Genomic DNA, 20,248 nt, shown 5'->3' on the forward strand with positions numbered 1-20,248 from the left:
GTTCTGTTGGTGCTTGCATCCCCACTCTAAATTCCTGCTTCAGGCCACTTTCTGCTCTATGTTTTATAGCATCATTTCTTTGCATTGTCTAGTACCTCTAAGTGACAATTTTGCACTTATTTGACACCATGTGCATATTTGCAGGTTCTCTGTTAGTCTTTTTTCAGGCTTTCCTGTCTCAGCTAGCTTCACGTCCCACTCCAGAGCCTGACATCTACAAACTTATTTGGGATGTGGGTCGTCTTGTCGTAGGGTATGAAGTTAGTTTTGTAATTGCTGCCTCGCCTGGCTATGGAGTGATAGGCCTTGTCTGGAAACCATTTCTGACAGTGTGCTGGGTGAAGTGCCGGGGAGGCAGCACGCAGTTCAGCTCCTGAGGCTCCGCTGTAGTGACAGTGCCCATCAGCAACCTCCAGTGCTGCATGCTCTTGTGCCTGTGAGCCATTCATCATGAACAGCCACTGAAACATCTTCCCTTCATGATTTCCAGCCCTTTCCAGCAAGATTTTAGCTATCCTTTTTAGGACCTATTGCTGCTTTGCAGGTTCATAATTTTTAGTAGCATGGATAGATTTCCTGCTTTTTGTGTGCATAAAAGGATGTAGTAGCAACGTTAGGTTGAATAAACTGCATGCATTGCGATTTTATAGGCTTGCATGCAGAGGCATACATTTCAAAAGTTTTTCTCCCCGGCACAACAGCACAACATGGTAGTGAGTTGCTGATGTTGTAGGGTAATTCAGAGAGACGATGCTATCACGGGTATCACTTTAGAGAGAAAGTGTCCCATATGCACCAGCCGGTGCTAACGAGGTACATGCTGCCTCATATACTAGGTATGAGGCAGCATGCAGGTGATGCTATAAGTATTTAAGTTAATTAACATCTATATAAAGTATTTACAAAACTAACCTAAATTTGCAAAATGAATAGTATGTTTTCTCCAGTATGTAATGCAATGATACCAACCCCAACATATTATTTCCCGTTTGGAATATACATACATATATATATATATTTATATTCGTATTTCAGTTTGAGAAACTGTTGGGAGCAGAGTAACCTTTGTTGTAAGTAAAGGCTAAGCTGGAAGCATTTGTTTCAACAGTTGTCCCCAACCCTGCCTTCCTCCTCAGGCTCCAGTTTTGTTTGTCCATCAGTGTGCCTGGCTTGCTTGTGACAGGTTTTCTATTTGGGACTCATCTCGAACCCTTCTTCTAGGAGGCTGTAGTTTCTACATTGTCTTTTTCTGTGGTGCTGTTTGCCTTGGAGTAAATAATCTGCCTCGTGTCTTAGAGGACACAGAAGCTTGTTTTAGGAACAGATGACCTTTATTAGCTTGGGAACAGTGTCTCATAAGTGTCAGCATTGCTCAGGAGTCCTGCATCAGTTTCCATTTGATGACTGTAGTAGGGAAGATAGTGTTTATGTCTATGTAATTTTTGGTTTAAATAGGCAAGACAGCGGAAGAGTGAAAAAGAAGCACAAGGAAGGAAAATGCCTCACAGCCGGAATTAGTGCTTGGTCTTTGATTCCCCATCCTGTGCTCTTTCTCTTGGACCACTTTTCCCATTCCTGATGCACTGACTAAATAGGCTTAATCTCCAAATTAGTAAGTTCTGGGAAAACTTCCAGCTTCTCCTTTTGGCATTTTGCCTGTTCTTTCTGCTTTTCCTTCCCCTATCATTTTGCAACCTTGCTTTCCATCTTTCTAGCTAAATCTAGATCCTGCTGGAATCTGTTACAGTATTCTGAAGTTTGCCAAATGAAAACTTGCCCCTAGAGTGTGCAGAACTCACTCTGTTCATGTTGATTAGAAATTCTTCACGCTCTTGTTAGCTGGTTCCTTGCACTCATTAGCTGATAGATTGCAGGATTTGGTTTAGATGTGATTTTAAACCACTGAAGGCCGAGGTAAAGGTGCAGTCGCTGTCTCTGGTACAGTGTTTCAGTGCCATCCAAGGCTGTGAGCTCAAGGGAGCTGGGCCCTTCTGCGCTCTTCCCTGTTGCCAGGCGCTACTACAACCTCTGCCTGGTAGCTCTGGCTCTTCGGCTGCAGGCTCGCTCTGACCAGACTCAAGCCAGCGGATAGGAAACTGCTTATCTTTCCAATTTCTTCCTTTCTCCGAGGGGAACACCTGAAAGCAGTGCCCAGTGTGGGGTTGCCAGACTGCAGATTAACGTGCCATTATGGAGCTAGGAGAGGGCCGTGGTGTATGCAGCTGCTGTGGTAGGATGGGGAAAACCTATTGCTTCCCAGCCAAAGTGATACAGTGGCCTAGAAAGGAGCACGGGTCACAGCGGGACCCTGAGGGCACAGGGACGTCATAGCTCAGGGCGTCTGTTCTGCCTCAGGGGGACTTCTTGCAGGAACCATTATGTCCAGATGCCCTGGCTGCATTCTCTCAGCTGTGGAAAAGATCATTAAATTAGGCCCAGAGCTCTCCATATTGGTTAGCTCCACCACTATCACCAGCACACCACAAAAAAGAAGAGTAAAACTGCTAGTTCCTGCGTGGAAAAGCTATGAGCGTGGTGTGGATTCAGTTCGTCCCATGCTCTGGCTTTCTGCAAACCTGAAAGTGGCACTGACTCTGCTAAGGATCCTTATGCGATGTTCACCGGAACAGGTAGGGTGAAAGATGTTGAAGGAAGTCAGCTACTGTAATTTAAATTACTTGATGATAATTTTTAATTGCTTGCTTTCTAAAATCGCCAGGTGCTGGGAGGCGTTACTTTTATTCTGTGTCTAGAGTATGTAGGCTAAAAATAAATTACTTCCTCTGGGGAGGTGTTATTTTTAGGTTTAACACAGCAAAAGGTAGTGTGTTGAAGAAACTTCCCCTTTGTCAATAATAGAATATTTTCCAATTGTGATAGCAGCCATTAGGTTTTTCAGAATTGTTGGGCTACATCATAATTTTTAATATTAAATATTCCATTTAATATACAGTAACTGAAGCGTGTATATCGAAATATAAATTAAATGCTATAAATGTAAAGATTCTAAAGAATTACCATTGAGGTGTTAGAATAAGACAAAATTGTTTACTTTGTACTTGAGAGCTGTGATTGATATAATTTTTCTTTTATTACTTTTTATGTTAACTTTTGGTAGTATCTGTTTTTGTTTAGCTGTGAAAGAATTAAAACTGGAATTGCATGGTAGTGCTGTACATTATGTTATATTTGGCTATTAGACAAGTATAGAGGGGACTATTCAGAAATGTATGAGAATGCAGATTTTTATTTTTAAGGCAAACTGATAGCAATCATTTATGATACACTCATTACTGTCACAAAGCTATTAGATTAATTCCTTTGCAAGTAGGCATCATGTAATGAGATGTACTTGAATGTCTTCAAAATAAGCAATGGTGGAAAGATGTTTGTACCTTTGCTACTTTAATGACATGTGGGGTAGCTTCCCTCCAAGGCGTTCAGCTCATGCTGAGGTCTCTGCCCTCAGGGCTGGACTGTTTCTAAGGTCTAACTTGTTTAAAGGTAGCTTGGGTATTTCTGCTGCAATTTGCAATGTAGATCTAGTCTCAAATATAGGGGAGGGTATGATCCAGACTGAATGTTCGTTCTGGATAGAAGTACTAAGAGAGGACTAGATAGCAGACAAAAACATGATTTTAAAGTTAGCATTCTTAAATAGAACTAAAACTATTCAAACCCAAGGGAGTAGATTTGCTATCTTATCCCTGGCTCAGAGCTCTGGGTCCCTTCTCTGTCATGCTGAGTAGGGTTGGAGGAAGGCTCGGGGAGTAGCTGTTTATCACAGTATAACTCCTTGTTGCTTTATCCTTTTAAATGAAAGGCAGCCAATGGGCTCCAGTATTTCTGAACAGGAGTGTGACTGTACTATATAATCTTATTTTCCTGGACATTATGAATAAATAAATAAACAGCAAAGCTAATTTGCTGATGGCCTAACTGGAGAATTCAGTAGCTAAGCTTTTTACATCTCTGTACATAAACTAGATATGCATAAAGGAGAGAGCATCTGGCTCATAAATATTCTCTTCTGGTGAGCAAATTCAATTGCAATGAAATATAACCATAAAGGGTTAGCTAAATATTTTGTTATATTTTTCTGTAGCTGACTAATTGTGTGTGTTATCTTATTCCATTTGAAGATGAGTGTCCTGGTTTCAGCTGGGATAGAGTTAATTTTCTTCCTAGTAGCTGGTATAGTGATGTGGTTTGGATTTAGGATGAGAATAATGTTGATAACACAGGGATGTTTCAGTTGTTGCTAAGCAGTGCTTACACTGGTCAAGGACTTTTCAGCTTCCCATGCTCTACCAGGCATACAAGAAGCTGGAAGGGGGCACAGCCAGGACAGCTGACCCCAACTGCCCAAAGGGCTATTCCATACCATATGGCGTCGTGCTCAGTATAGAAACTGGGGGGAGTTGGTCAGCGGCAGCAATCACTGCTCAGGGACTGGCTGGGTGTTGGTCGGTGGGTGGTGAGCAATTGCATCATGCATCACTTGCTTTGTATATTTTTTTGTTGTTATTATTAATAATAATAATCTATATTATATCTATATAATATATCTATATCTATATCTTATTATAATACATAATCATATATCTATATTATGTATATAAAATAATGTAGATATATCTCTATATAATAATATATATAGATAAATAAATATAGATATATATCTAATATATCTATTAGATAGATATATCTAATAGATATCTATTATATCTACAATATATGTTATATATTAATTATAAAATATATAATATAAAATTTTGTATAAATTTATATAAATTATAATATAATAGCTATATTTTAATATTAAATTATGTTTAATATTAAAATTAAATATATTTTATATTTAATTATAAACCAAATATAATTATTTACATTATATATAAATATAATGAATATATATTTTTATATAATATATATTTTATATAAAATATTTTATATAACAGTTTGGAGCTGTTAGGATATGGTTAGAAGCAAATTCTGTCAAAGCACTAAAAAACATCCAATGACTACAAAAACATTAAATTAAGGTAATATTTTAAGGTAGTCTGCTTTTGGTGCAATTTGTATAACTTCTAAGGACTTTTGACATCACAGTGCTTTAAATATTTTGTTCTTCAAAAAATAATTCATTCTAAGTTCTGTGCTAATTCAAAATTCAGTTCCATTTCATTTAAAGCCATTGAGTTTTACTAAATGAAGGACAGAATGATCTGTATATGAAAAGGTTTGTTAGACAAAGAAAATATTTCAGTCTTCAACCACTATTTCTTTTAATTGCAGTTCAAGCTTAATTGTTCTAACTCAGACTGAGTGATGAATTTGGGAGTAGTAAAATGGAGACTTGGAGTACCTGACGATGCTCTGTTTTGGATATGGAGAGTTTAAATTATTAAAGGCTGTGCTCTGATATAAGTGCCTAACAAAGATGAATAGAAGCTCTTTGTGAGAATGTGTTTAAGAGAAGAACAAAAATGTTCTGCAGGAGTAGAACAGGATGGCTGTGTGTTCAACAGGTGTTTGCAAATAAGACCACGCAAGAACCCGCAGGACCAATTGCCTTCTACACCTCATTCTTCCCTCTCTCATGCTGCAGAGCTTCCTGATGGAAATGCAATGAGCAAACATGGTCACAGTCATTCAGCCAAAGATTTGTTCTCATCTTCAATTCCTTACCACTGTTAGGCTACACTGTTACCGAATCTTACATTCTCAATCCCATTTGTATCTTTGCTAGTTTTGATTCCTTCTTCAAGGTACTGGCTGCCGCCTGCTTCAGTTTCTGGCTCCTTCCTTTTTTCTTTCTCTGCCTTCCCCTTTCTCCAGTCCTTCTCCCCAGAACTCTAACAAAGTGAAATACAGGTTTCTTCCTCTCCTTAAATTATTTTATCTCCGTTTCCTGTCAGGTTTTTCTCCTCCTGGCACAGATCCAGTTTTTGTTTGCTATGCTCCTTTTAACTCTTCCATTTTCTTACTGACACCCAGTTTGTACTGGCATCTGTGTCATGCCTGCCCTTGTCTTTTACTTTCCTCTTTGTCTTTTACTTTCCTCCTTACCTCTGACTCTCCACTGACACTTTCTCTGAACATCTTACTCTTTAGAGTGCATCTTAATATGCTTAGTCTCTTCCATCTTTGGGGAGGAGAAAAAAAAGAAAAAGCTCTTGACCCGCTAGCCAGTCTTCGTCCTTTTACCTCTAAGCTCACTCTACTCTTGTTATGCAGTTATTTTTCAACCTCTTGAATCCAGTTTTTGTTTATTGCTGCTCTCCACAAAGTGTCTAATGGCCTTCTTTTGAAGAAAGCTCAAAACCAGGACTCCATCCTCATTACTGACTCACTGTTTACTTAAATGTCTGCTGATCTGTATGTGGCTCTTCCATTTTATAGTTTGCTTGTAAATTCTTTAGGATAGGGCACACTTTTTTTTCTGTGTTTGTACAGTATTCAGCTCAATTAGTGGGTTTTTTTATGAGTACGACTGTGAACTACTGTGAAAGTACAAATAAATAATAAGTTTTTGATCAAAGGTTCCTTCCCCCCCACCCTCTCCCTGGATATTTGACCAGATCAAATTATGTAGGTTATCAGTGGGGTTGATAATAAGTAGCATTTTAAAATGATACAGCTAGTTATCTGCAAATGTTGTCTCACAAATTTGCATTGCGCTACAAATTTAGATCAGAACTTTGCTAATCTTTCTTATGTGAACTGACCTACTTAAGTCAGCGGACTACTAATATTTGCCACACAGTAAGGATTTGGCTCATAATCTTGGGAAAAGCATTTATATGCACATAGGGAATATTGTCTAGTGTTTTTGTTAAAGGCTTCCTCCTCATTCCATTCCTCCTTATGAGATTTTTTTAACTTAAAAGTGGGAAGAACAAGTAAGCATCATCTGACCTAGATGTGATGCCTAAGGAAGTTGTCTATGAACCTTTGTAATTCAAATGGTGAGAGGAGAAAATTATCTCTGGATGGGAATTATTATTTTGACTTCACAAAAAAAAGTCCATTTGGCTCCTAGAAAAAAATGAAAACGCTGTTTAACTGCTTAAATTACACCTAACAAATAAAGGGAGGAGGCTCAAAATGATAGACCATAGAAATCATAAGGTTTCAGCTGATTGAGGACAAATAAGGGGCAATGATTGCTGAGCTTATGTGGAAGGGCAGGAACGTTCTCTCAGGCACTGTAGAAATTGCAGACACCCTGGTCACAGAAATTTAGAGGTATTTACAAAGAAAATTATTTGTAATGTTTTTTCACAGATTGCTAGTGTGGCTTTTTTGAGACTTTACACATCATTCATATAATTGATTATATATTTATTTTCAATAATAAATTTTCTATATAATTCTTTTTCTTGGAAAGGAGAGAACACATGTTCATTTTCTGTATGTTTGTAGATATAAATTATTCCTATGCATTTTCACTCAACTGTGTTGCTTGATTTTTGGGATCAAATGCCCTGCAAGGTGACATTTCTTCCAGTTTCAGCAGTCATCATAGCAATGGGAGGAAGCTGCTCGGTGGTACCTCCATGGACGAATCCACACTCTCTAATGCTGCGTATCTAACTTGGGTGCCTGACTGAGAAACTTAAGCATCCAATATACAAAATGGAGAAAGAGAGGTTTCTGATTCAGATGCTCTTAATTGACCTCCAAAAGCTACACTGAGTGTATAGGGAGCTTAGGTTCCTAACAGAAGCATCTAGGTTATTTTGCTAAGACCAGAGAGTTTGACTATCTCCTGCACAGATGCTGAAGGGAAGTGCCTTCTTGGCCCAGACAGATCTAACAGTGGCATTAAATAGTTGAGTGTAAACTTGCTGTTTGCTGTACTCTTTGCCACTGACTTCAGCAGAGTCGGGATTTCATGTGCAGTGTGTATTGCTCACAGACCCTTTTGTCTTTGGAAGAACAAATCCAAGATGATAAAATAATATGGCAGGGAAGGGCAAAATAAACCAGCTCCATCACATAGATTAGGGTAATTTTATACAAAATAAATATCAGTATTTGCAAGACCTCCTTCCTCATTTCAATCAAATTCTAGGTATATTTTCTCATTCATTATATTTACAGGTTCTCACAGTTACTTTCTGAACTGTAGCTAGTATTGTCATCAAATATTTATGCTGTACTTGCTTCCAATAAACAGGTAGAAAATTCAGAATAATTTCTTTCACTGTTGTCCACCCAAAGCTGCTGGCAGGACTGGATCCTTGTTTTGGCGTACCACTTTGTACCTAAGGCTTCAGCTCTGTACCCGGCCATGCATATCTATAAGGAAAATGTTGCCTCTTGTGAGGCAGCAGGTCCTGGTTGGTTTGGTGTTGCTGCTGGCATGCTTACCCTCTAAACTGTGAAAGAGAGTTGGTTTTGTGCACACCCTTGAAAAGTTGATGGTACCAGTGTGTAAGCAGACAGGATATCCTGAAGCTGAAAGGATTTGGTACACGAACAAGCATGGGCAAAGGCAGCAAATGACTGAAGAGGATAGGGCAGGCACGGGAGAGCTGCTGGTACCACCACAGTATTGACTGATGCTCTTAGTGCAGAAATAACATTTCTAGTATTGTCGCCTACGAAAGCTGCATATAAATAAAATGTGTTCTATAGACGTGCAAGTACTGAATAATTTCTTTTAATTCCCACCTTCTCAAATGTGAAGATTTTATAATGTTTACTTGTCAGGTTGAAGATGGTTCTGCTTTATTTTGTTTCATCAATGAGAAAGGGAAGAAGGTCATTCCATTGCTGTCCATCTTTCTCTCCCAACCTTACTTCCTCCTGTTTATTCCTGGGCAGGTTTTTACATAGTTCTCTACTTTTTCCCAAGTCACATGCCCGTTTTATAGTAATAGCAGGGTACTTGAATTTTACTTCAAGAACCATATGTCTTAGCTTCATTACAGAGAAACAAAAACAAAACCAAAAAACTGTGCAAGACTCATGCAGGATTACACAAAATGCTGTAGAAATTCTGACAACTGAATTGTATTTTTTGCGATCAATTCTAGGGCCTAAACCACAGAACCATCCTTCTGTCCTCTAAATTGGGTTTGTGATTGCATACTCCCTTTTCATGCTGTAGTGGTGGCTTTGGTACACAGCTGTTTGTTTTCTGTTCAAATTTCTCAACTTCAGTGGTGCTTGTACCTTTTCAGAATACGTGCCTTCTGCAGCAAACTGTTCATGGTTTCATGAACAGATACGGAAAGTTTAAGGAAACTGCCTGTCTGTTCAGTTGAAAGAATTTTGCTGTAATATAAGCCATTAAACACTTGGACTAAAAACCAAGCTTTATTTTATAATGCAAGTGAGTAATTTTCTTCTTCTCCTTGTTTTCCTATTTCTGAGTATACAGATTTCAACGTTGCTTTTTCAAGGTGATGGGATAATGCAGTGAATGAAAGTAGCCGGTCTAAGAAAACCCCAAGACCTGCAAACATTCCCTTTGTCCAGCCTTGCTTTCCTGTCCAGGGAAGCCACAGAGATTGTTTTCTGGCCGTCATTTTTTTCATACTTCGTAATTTGTCTTTTATCTACAAAACTGGCAAAAAAAAAGAGACAAACAACAGTTATTTTATCTTACTTTTGCTGAGTGGTTGCCTTGTCTCTATCGGTTCTGTTTGCATAGGCAGGTATTCGGCAATTTCAGTAATATTTATACAGGCTGACATTGAACGACTGTTGCTTTTGCTGCATATGACAGTATCGACTAGCACAAAATTGTGGTCGCACGTTAGCGTGCTGTATGTATCAATGCAAACCCATTTAAGCAGCTTGAAGTTTTTTTGCCCACATCCCCTCCCTTAATTTTTTCATTGCCCATCTTACCAGCAGAAGAGCTAAAATAATTACCTGCAGTCTCATTTTTCACTTTAGTACATGCAGATCTTGTGCGGTTGGGCAGCGAGCGGCTGACTGGGAGGGGCCTGCTCTGATGCAGCACAGGCATATGACAGCAGGAGCAGCAACAGCAATCAGAGCCCTTCTCCGGGCGGGTTTTGCTGCAGTACGCTGATTGCCACTTTACAGCATCCAGCAAGATCCCCAGCAGCAGGCACTTGGAGGAGACTCTGCGTGGGCACTTGTTTAAGGAGTACCTGACTAAACAATTGGGTTATTCTTTAACTGCGGGAGAAGTGCCTGTATTCCCTTCACGCAAGCTCCCTACTGGCTTTCTGCATTCGTAATTTGTCGGAGCCGTCTTTCCCTCCGTCTTTCTCCCGCTACTTCTTTCTCTTTCTTTTTTTTCTTTTTTTCCCCGATCGCTATTCACACCGCCCCCCCCGCCCCCCGCCCCAAATCTGTGCTGCATCACTAGCTCTCATTATGCTGTGCTCAGTAGCCCAGTGTGTTCTCCGCCTCTGCTAGGCAGTGGCAGCATGGATGGTGCTCTTGTGACGACCTCTGCTGATGCTATCAGTCCACTGCGGATAGGCATGCTGAGTAATCCTGCTGTAAATGGGCGAGGACACGGACACACGAAAAATTAACCACAGCTTTCTTCGAGACCACAACTATGTGACTGAAGGTAACATAAATACTGTCATTATTCTCTTCTTGCATTGCATATTCTATGCCAGGAATGCACTGTCATGTTTGGAGATGTAGGCTGGTCCTTTTTTTCTTCTTTTTTTTTTTAAACAGGGAGACTTTCAAGGTGTTTTTCTGTGTGATGTAGCAACAGAATCTGTTTGAATTTGCTAAATCCCGAAGGCATTCTGTCATGCTACGGCAGTATACGAAACTATATGGGCTAAAGAAGGTCTTGCATTGTGCTGAGTTTGTGCTAGTGAGGTGTGCAGCACCTGGCATTGAATGCACAGTAGCTGCAATGTGGAAAATTGGAAGCAGCTGATTACTTAAAAAAAGGTGAAAGATTTGAGAGCACTAAAGTAAGAGAAATAATCTGTAAAGTTAACTGTTTGCTGGTGTAATAAAGGTTATGCATCTCATTTTGGTAATTATAGCCTGAACATCACAGACATTGCTGAGTTGATTGTTCCCTAGAGAACCTTACATGTTTAGAAGGGATATGTAAGCACAATCTTTTGAAATACTGCTGCCTTCTTTCCATCCTCTGTGCATGTGCAAGGTACATGAGAAAAGAAAAGGTACCTTAATTTTAAATCATCCAATGATGATTTAATGGTCCAATGGCTGGTAGCTTATTACATAAAAAGGAATTTTCCTGCAGGTGACACACATTAAATGCTGAGAGAATTTACCTTGAGACCAGTGAAATGGTTGGGTCAGATCTGTATTTCCTTGCCGGAAAGTTGGTTTAAGAGCAGGCCATTTTAAGATTGATTGATTGATTGAAAAGCAGAAATGTATTTGTAGGTGCTTGACTTTGCAAATATATTTGTGTGTGCAGAGTTTTAACAGCACTTTCCAGCAGCAGAAACAGTACTTCAGTGTAGGCTTATATAATATGAACATACTTAACATCAGGGTCAACCAATACTACTTGAGACTCAATCTCCAGATTCTGTCGTCATTTGATCAGTGCTCGGTCACTTAATACTCCCATGCTGCATCCTGAAATGCGATCAGCTGATGCTCTCTTGATTATTGATGATTTGCATTTTTTTAGAATGTAGAAAACAGCAGGATGATTTTGCCACACTGGGAACACAAAGCAGATTTTTCAGAAGAAAAATTTAAAAAGCTGTGTACTGTAACTGTTACCACTGGCTGGTGTAATTTTTTGCTAATCTTGCATCTAGGACATTCTTTGCATTCTGGTTCATGTTTCGGTGCATTTTTTAATTTGTTTTGCATTTTTGGTTAATACCTTTTGTCTGAATGATGACTTATATTTTGAGATGTAGTCATCTGTAATAACATTTGAAGAAACTTTATCTTAAATTTATGAATTTATGCCTTAGATTCTGCAAAATGCACGGTATAATTACTGCAATGTACTTGCTACATCTTGAGATTCAGATATATATTTAATGGGCATGTGCAGCTACGTTAAAATTTGGACTTTCAGGTCTGTCAGTTTTGTAATCTGAGGAAAATAATCCCTTGTGGATTTTGCAAATCAATATTCTTCTCTTTTTGTATGTTATGGGTGTTTTAAAAATTAGGTGGAGATTTTTAGTATTTTTGGGGGCACTGCTGACGCAAGTTTTAGATTTTCTCATGTTTTATCTTCACTGGATATTTGGATCAGGAGGACTGGATGTTCTTCTGTGATTGCACATGGAGTGGCTGGCCTGAAATGGGTCAAAATATACCTTGAATATCAATGTTGGCCTGTATTATATTTTCCCTGTGATCAGAAGTCATCATGAAATATGTTGGCATCTGATTTTGAGGTAGATGAAGTATGGGAAACCTTCAGTAGCAAAGTGTTAGTTCTTCAGCTCCGACTGTGTAATGCTTCTTGGGAATGCTCAGTTGGTCAGCTGTAATAAAATTCTTCACATCTGTTATATCTGACATTGCCACACCTTTTAAAAGATCATGAAAATCTTGAGGGAATGGATTTATCTGCAAAATTTTTCCAGGGACACCTTCAGCTCAAAGAGGATCATCACAAATTTTAATTTCTCATTGATATACTTTGTTTAAATGCATAATGAATATGTAAGCTAAACTGGCACTTAAAATGCGCTTTGTTGGTTCTGTGGGGTTTTTTTTGTTTTGTTTTGTTTTTTTTAAATTTTGTTTAAAGATTTGGCTTCATGAAACAGCCATTAACACTTCTCATCTATAAAGGCCTGAAGTCCTTTCACAGTCCTTGCATTTGATCCTATGATATGTTAGTGCTGTGTGTGTGATAGTAACATACCTATAGAAACACAGTTGCAGGCAGTAATGCATTGCTTCGTTATATTGGAACATAATTTTATTGGGGCCAAACCCAAGTCTTTCTTCTGGGGTTTTTGGCTTTTGTAATCCACTATTTAAAACGAAGAAATACTTTATATTGTATCCAGTGTATTAGAGAAGTTCCTGATTTGTTGTTGTCTGTGAATAACTACACTTTCTTCTTCTGTTTTCAGAGTTTTAAAATCTTGGTAAGGGCTGTCCTCTGTCCTTGCTGCTCCATGCAGCAGACTAAATTCATTTACAAAAGGAGGTATTTCTGACCTTTATATGCACTGTCTTCCTCTCTATTCCCTGAGGAAAGTAAAGCGAACAATAATCAAGAAGATGTTTGGTTAACTGTAGTATTGCCTTAGTTCTTTTCCTTTTTTACTTCTTCAGTAGTTTAAAAGAAAAAAAAATCAGGTGACATGAATTCACAGGGTATAGGAAAACTGTGAGCCAAATCTGATTTGCTCTGCTCTCACTAGTGGACCTAGCATGTTCCTAACGGAACTGCTTACTTGAGCAAAGTCGAATTTAATCTCTTTCATAGGTCATTATTTTGTAACATTGGGGTTATCTGTATCAAACGTGACTTCACCTTGACTATGGAAAATTGAATTGGTTTTTAAATCTCAAAAATTCCTTGGTTTGATGGTTGCTGTTTTACTGTTGATGTTATGCTGTTTCTTGTAATAGGCGTTACAGACACACATATGACAACAGTGACTACCTGGACTTGATTCTCCTGTTACTTATGCATATCTGCAGTAAAACCAATGGAGTTAAAACAAGCAGGACTTGAATAATTTTGTCATCGTAAGTCTTAAAAATATGTTACAGTTGCACAGTGAAAAAAGGCAATTTAATTCCAGCAGCAATATACAGTAGGTTTTTCAATGATCACTTTCAAAAGTGGTTTGTGAAGGAAACTGCTTTAATTGGAGTTATTTGTGTGAGGGAAACAGAAAAGACGTGATGAGACTTGTAATGAAAGAGGGGAGAAAGACCTGAGGCCTAGAAAATGTGACCTGTGAGGAAAGATTGAACTTTTTTATGCGAAGGTGGTGAAACACCGGGATATGCTGCCTAGGGAGCTTGTGTAGTTTCTATCACTGAAGTTTTTAAAAGCAGGTGACATAGATGTCTGTAAGAAATGACATGGGGATAGCTGAGCCTCCCTTGGGGCAGAGGGATGGACTAGATGACCTCTGAGATCTGTTCAAGCTTGTGATTCATTGCCGAGCTGTGTTTTATCTTTATTGCCTTTTGCACCCCAGCTGTAGGAACCAGCTGCCCAGGAGGTGTTGTGTCAGTAAAATGTATTATTTCCACAACACCTTTAGAAGAACAGAGAAGAGAGGAGAGGCACAGTGTAACACGGGGAAGAAGATGGGCTGGACGAGAGAAACACGAGCCTTTGTTACTTACAGGCAGAGTCTGTTAGGGGAGATGGCAAGAAAATTGTGGACAGTGAGCTGGGGGAAGGGGTAAAGGAGGAAAAAGGCTTGTGTGCTTTTGGGGACAGAGAATGTCCTTCAGTCCAAGAGTTACCTTGACATTACCTGTGCTTAAGATTAACAGTAAACCTGACAGGACTGCTGATGTGCTTTGCTGTCTCAGGACCTTGGGATCAGCCACACAGGATCTGATTCAGAACAGTGAATTGTGTGGTATGGTCGCTGTATTCCTGGCAGGGGCAAAAAGTTGTGGGAAACGACAGTGCTGCTCCTTTGAGCAACTGCACTGTTAATTCAGCTACTCTGTATTTTACAGATTTAATGATTGACAGAGAAATAATGAACAAAATTTGCTATCCTTACCAAACTGCGGTAAAGGATGTGATTCATATCCCTGAACACAAATTTAACTGGAGAAGTTCTCTGGTAGCAAAGGCTTTCTGCAGGTTGTGTGCAGACATGTCTCGTGTATCGATTCATCCCTGCCTTTTTATGGAGTATCCCTGTTTTGGGAAGAAATAAAAAGTTGCTTATACTCAGTTTCTAGAGAGAGACAGGTTCCTCCTTTGGTCCAGGCCTGCAAATTCAAGTGAGGCCAGTGAAGTTGCACAGGTGCAGTGGGGCAGAAGCTGACCTTCACTATCTAGTCATTTATATGGCCAAATGGTGCAGATTGGTTCCATGTGGCTTAACTTCTATTAAAAAGTTAATCATGTTAATGGTGTGTTAACCTCCTCAAATGTGATATTTGAAGAATAATGAGAATTACCAGTGTAGTGTAAAACATATTGAATCATAACCATGTGAAACATTTATTATAGAGGATGAAAAAAGACATTTTTTTTCCTGATGATTTTAAAGGAAAATCCTCTGCAGGTAATGAAAACAGATTTTGGGGGCTTTTTCCCCCTTAACTAAATAAATTAGTATCTCTGTTCTTCATTAATCACAGTTAAGGGAAATTATCCATTTTCGTCTGCCAAGAAGAAATTTATTTATGAACTTGTCTTTCATAAACATCTCAAATATAATTTGAATAAGAGCTGACTATCTGAGAGTACTGGATGAATATAGCGAACAGGTACTGCTCTACTGGCTCAGGGTCACCATCAATCTACTCTGTTCACTTATTTCTGAGAATGGCTGGTAACAAGCTTATTAAGAAAAGTGCAAGAGGTAACTCTTCCTCTCTTAACCTCCAGCAATTCAGGATTTATGTTATGAATATTGATGATTTTTATCTTTTTACAAAACTCATTTAGAAACAGCTTTAGAATGACCCTAGAAATTATTGCTCATTCTTATTCTAGTCACTTGCGTTATTTATTTTTTTCCTCAAGTCAAGTATGAACAGAAGTAAACCTTGTTAAAGCATAACTTTGCCCCTTGTTAAACAGGATATAGTTATGTCTTTTTGTGCATGGATTTGGCTCTTTCATTCACAGTGCTATTCAGATGAATGTTGTGGGTAGCCTTGAAGATTTGGATTAATAAGGTTTATTCCATCCAAGTGACGTTGCTGACTTTGTAATCTTTATTCACGCAGCTTAGTTGGGAGAAGCCATGGAGGCAGAGCTAGAGCACAGCTGTCGCACTGCCTTGCACTGAAGCCTGAACTGTTCGCTCACCCGCTCAAGCCTGCAGCTGGATAGCATGGTTTAGGCATGCAGGAAAATCAAACATTGGTACTACCTGAAGCTTGGATCTGCATAGCACAGACATTTAAGGCAACGTCCAGTATGGGCAACATGGAGCAGCAATTTGTTCAGGCAAGCCTGGAAAAAGCAATATAGATTCGGCCAAAGTGAATTACACTGTCAGCAACGCTTGTCACTGTACAGTACCAGCACTATACAGTACACATTCAAAGTACTCTACAGATGCAGTTTTCATACTGCATCTGTTAGGCATTCATAATATCATCATCTCTATTTTACTTGCCAAATCTGCTTTCTGAAGAAATCATAATGAGGAGTAGGATTAGGACAGTTCTGACCCTAGACTGGGACTTTGGAGTTTCTTAATTTGCTGTTTCCAGCTTTCCCAGAGAGCAGGGACATGTTAGTGTTAACTTGTTACTGCCTCCTCAAAAGACCTGTCTCTTCAAGGCGTTAGTTTAACCACTGGCTGTTAGATCCTTCTAAGAGAGCACTTCAAGCCACTCTGAGCTGCAGGACATGCTTGAAAGGCATGGAGTTAACTTGGTTTGGATCTCCGATTAATGTCATGCCTCCACATGACAATTATTCACCAGTGTCACATGTACCCTGTAAAATGTTACCAAGTGTGACGAAACTGGGTTGCAATCTTCCCCATTTGCAAAGACATAAATCTCTAATGCGGGAGTGCTGGTTTTGGTGGGTTGTCCTCGGGGACCGATGGCAACCTTGGCTCTCTTTGCATGCATATGTAATCAACAGATGATCTCCCACTCAGTAACTAAATAAAAACTATGTATAGTTGCTGTGTAGTGTTAGAGGTCCTGGAGAAGTGAATGGATGTATTGACAAAAGAAAAGAACTGTCTAGAATATTAGCTACATGGTAAACAAGCCAAGCTGCTTCCATGACAGTGAGTACGCAGAGCTGCAAAAGAGCCCGGCTGTACCAATCTAGGGCTTTTCTCAGGTGCCAGTGGTGTCCGAGTGGCACAAAAGACCAGTTAGTTTCAGCAATTTAGCCTATATGCAGTTTATTCATACGTATATTATGATATATAGACAAATACGGACTAGAAACATTATAAATAGAAATGTTTAAAATATGTTTAACTACATAACTACTAGATGTAATAGATTTAGCTCCATATAAACCTTAAAAATGGGAGTTCAGGAGGTCAACAGTACAGTGTATGTGTAAGATAAGATGCAGGCATAAAATGGGATCTATGCAAGCTCTCTCTCTGTGCCAGATTTCTTTCTAATTGAAACTGACAATTCAAAAGCGTTGAATAATGTAAAACTAAACAACAGCGTGCAGGTAGAGTCAGTGTCATTGTTCACTGCAGGAGCAGTTTATTTAGCATACGCATCATTATGGAAAGAAGACTGTACTTTGCAATATATTTTGTTTTCTATGTAGACCTCAGACATTTCAGCAATGTGTCATATATTTAAATGGTGAGTTTAGAGAATAGATGTGGTTCTTGCATCAGTTTAAGGTGTGAAATACAATACAATATTACTGCATGTTTTATAATAGAAAAAGAACTGAGTATCTTTTATTACAGCCATAAAAAGGTAATCGATCATTACTGCTTACATTGTGTTACTACATCATTACGAGTCTCTGGATCTTTGAGACTTTCCTTCCACAGTTTATTTCATCTACTGTAGTAAGGCTTTGTATAGAGGCGTATATGCTAAGAGAAGGCAAGGTATTTGCTAGCTAACATCAGTGTAGTTGTTTTGGCCAGGGAAAGGATGGTAGGGTAGGTAATTATCTCAGAAAAAGAGAGGAAATTATTATGGGGATTTTTGTTTTTAAACAAGAAAGGGTTTTAAGTGCACTACTAGCCATATTGAGGCACTCTTTTCATCAACCATTTCTGTAGTTCTTAGGTTAGCATTAAGCTTGCCTTTAGTAATGAATGTGGTCTATATTGGTGAAAGTTCCCCAAATTCTTTACCAAGAACAAAAAACCCACCTAGCAAAGCAGCCTTATATATGATAAGAGAGTTCCTTTTCTCAGGAATGTTTCCTTGCTGAAAAACTATTATGCCTGTTATTTTTATTGCTTAAATGCAAATGAGAGCAGACTGTATTTTGCCAGTGCAAATACAAGTAATAAAAATGTACATTAAGAGACTAAATTCCTGATAAAATCTTTCAGCACAACACGTTATGCAGTTCAGTGACTTTTGTGAATTATTACTATGACAGGGGTTTGGGATCTGTATTGTTAAATATAGCAGTGCTTTTCCTTTCGTATTTACTGATTCATCTATTTAAAAAAGAAAAGAAGATGGAAACATCTGTGTGTAATATAAAGACATTTGTGTGTGTTTTACTTAGGAACAGAGTACAGAAGAAAGTTAAGGACTGAGAGTTGGTTTATTATCCTCTAATTCCAGTTCAACTCAAGTCTGAATAGAACTTAATTAATTGTCACCTTAATTCTTCCCGTTTGTAGTGCTTTTGTTCTTCATGTGACCCAGGCGTTGCAAGTAGTCAATGACTGTGCAAAATAACACCATTTGCATACGTTCTGAGGTTAATGCTGCCCTGTGACAGTACTGATTGCATTAAAGACAGGCATTGCATGCTCTGCCTGTTGGGCCAGTTTCTTGTAAAAAATAAAGATTATCAGTGTTCAATTAAAAAGAAACGATCACTTATTTCCTTCTCTTTGTTTTTAATGGATCCATATTATTTCTCCCTAATCTAAGACTTCAAATTAGTATTTCAAGTAGAATAAAAATAGTTCTCAAACAGTGAGCTGGTCACCAATTTTCAATAATTTATTTCTAAACTTAACCAGTCAATGCAACCTCACGCTATATTAACTTTGAGAGGTTTCAATTTATGATAGGTCTTGGCACAAGGTCTTTAATAAATCTTTCCAGGGTTTTCAAATTCATAGCTGTAAATCAGGCTCTGTCTGTCATTATTTCATAAATAATTTCTGATATAATGTCTTTATTTCTACATTGTGATATGATAAAAAGAAAAATTCAACTAATAAATTCAGTAATAATAATTATTTAGTAAAATTCAACAAATAGGCACAGTGGACTGATAAATGCAGGGCAAAATTGGCTGCCAAGGTAGCACACAAGACTCTTGCTACATGTTAATTTTGACACCCTGCTTGATTTGATATCTTTCATTTCTGCATGCAGATCTGTGATACAGGAATAACCAATACAAAGTGAAGTCAGATGTGTATTCTGTAGTCTTCTTTTGAATGGAAGATTTAGGTCAAGTATATTCTCTTTAACCAGCAGGGAAGCTCAAAGCAGAATCCACATATGCAGTGGCTTCGAAATAGGTAGCTGTGAATTATTACGTCTTACAGAAATTCCTAGAACACAGAATCACAGAATCATATAGGTTGGAAAAGACCTTTAAGATCATCGAGTCCAACCATAAACCTAACACTGCCAAAACCACCTGATGCTAAGAGTCAAGCAATGGTCATATGGATGGTGGTGCTTCTCATTTCTTGGGTGCAATGTGAATATGACTTTGTGCGTGTTGTGCGCACTCGTGCTTTTGTATATATGTTACACTCACAGAAGTCTTGTGGATGACTGCTAGTATATGTTTTCTGGTGTGTCTGTATTCCTTCCAGTTGTTATGCTTGAAATGTGAATCTAGAAGTGTTGGTATGTCTATGTAGGAATTTCAGCCTTGGGAGATGGGACAGTAAGAGCTTGTATGTAGGGCACTGTATGTCTTCAAGTCCCATATGATTCACAGACTATTTTGGTCTATGTATGTCAGTGTTTGCACACCAGGGAAGTGAGATTTGGTCTGTGACTGGAGCGAAGCTTTCCTTATACCATGGTGTGAGAAGCGGTATCCTTGCATTTCTGATTTTCCCCTGTGGTGGTGATAAGCTGCAGTTTCTCTGGAAAATGGATTACTTGGACATGGATTTTAGTTTCCAGAGTTAGGTATGTACTTAATTGTTGGATTCAACATTTCTGTGCTTCCGCTTGCAGTTCAGGAAAATAAGTCATATAGACCAAAGGCCTTTTGTGACACTATGTAAATGTTACAAAGTTGCTGTATTAAAAACAGATAAGTAATTGCATCTGTTGGTAGTAAGGATTGCAAATCGACCAATTGTATTAAAACTTTAAGATTGACTACCTATAAGAATTTATACCATGTCCAAGTGAAGATTTTTAGTTGCTTAAAGTTTGAATTGCCCTGCAGAAATTAATGCAGAATATGATTTGTATGGGGTATAAACAAATGGTTGGT

At 38.5% G+C, this 20,248-nt stretch overlaps 1 protein-coding gene across 2 annotated transcripts in view; it reads left to right on the forward strand.

Annotated features, from left to right (window-relative positions):
• Positions 1 to 20,248, forward strand: part of PPP2R2C (protein phosphatase 2 regulatory subunit Bgamma) — a 203,417-nt gene that overhangs the window by 50,025 nt on the left and 133,144 nt on the right. The window contains exon 1 of one of the 2 annotated variants that reach the window (XM_075499720.1): positions 10,433 to 10,567. The exons of the other annotated variant lie outside the window; for it this stretch is intronic. Within the exon in view, the coding sequence (XP_075355835.1) occupies positions 10,498 to 10,567 (70 nt within the window). The 5' untranslated portion in view covers positions 10,433 to 10,497. Of the gene's footprint in view, positions 1 to 10,432; positions 10,568 to 20,248 lie in introns of those variants that run through there. 2 annotated transcript variants of the gene reach the window in all.

The sequence above is a fragment of the Mycteria americana genome, chromosome 4 (genome assembly GCF_035582795.1).
Source record: "Mycteria americana isolate JAX WOST 10 ecotype Jacksonville Zoo and Gardens chromosome 4, USCA_MyAme_1.0, whole genome shotgun sequence".
In the NCBI taxonomy this organism is placed as follows: domain Eukaryota; kingdom Metazoa; phylum Chordata; class Aves; order Ciconiiformes; family Ciconiidae; genus Mycteria; species Mycteria americana.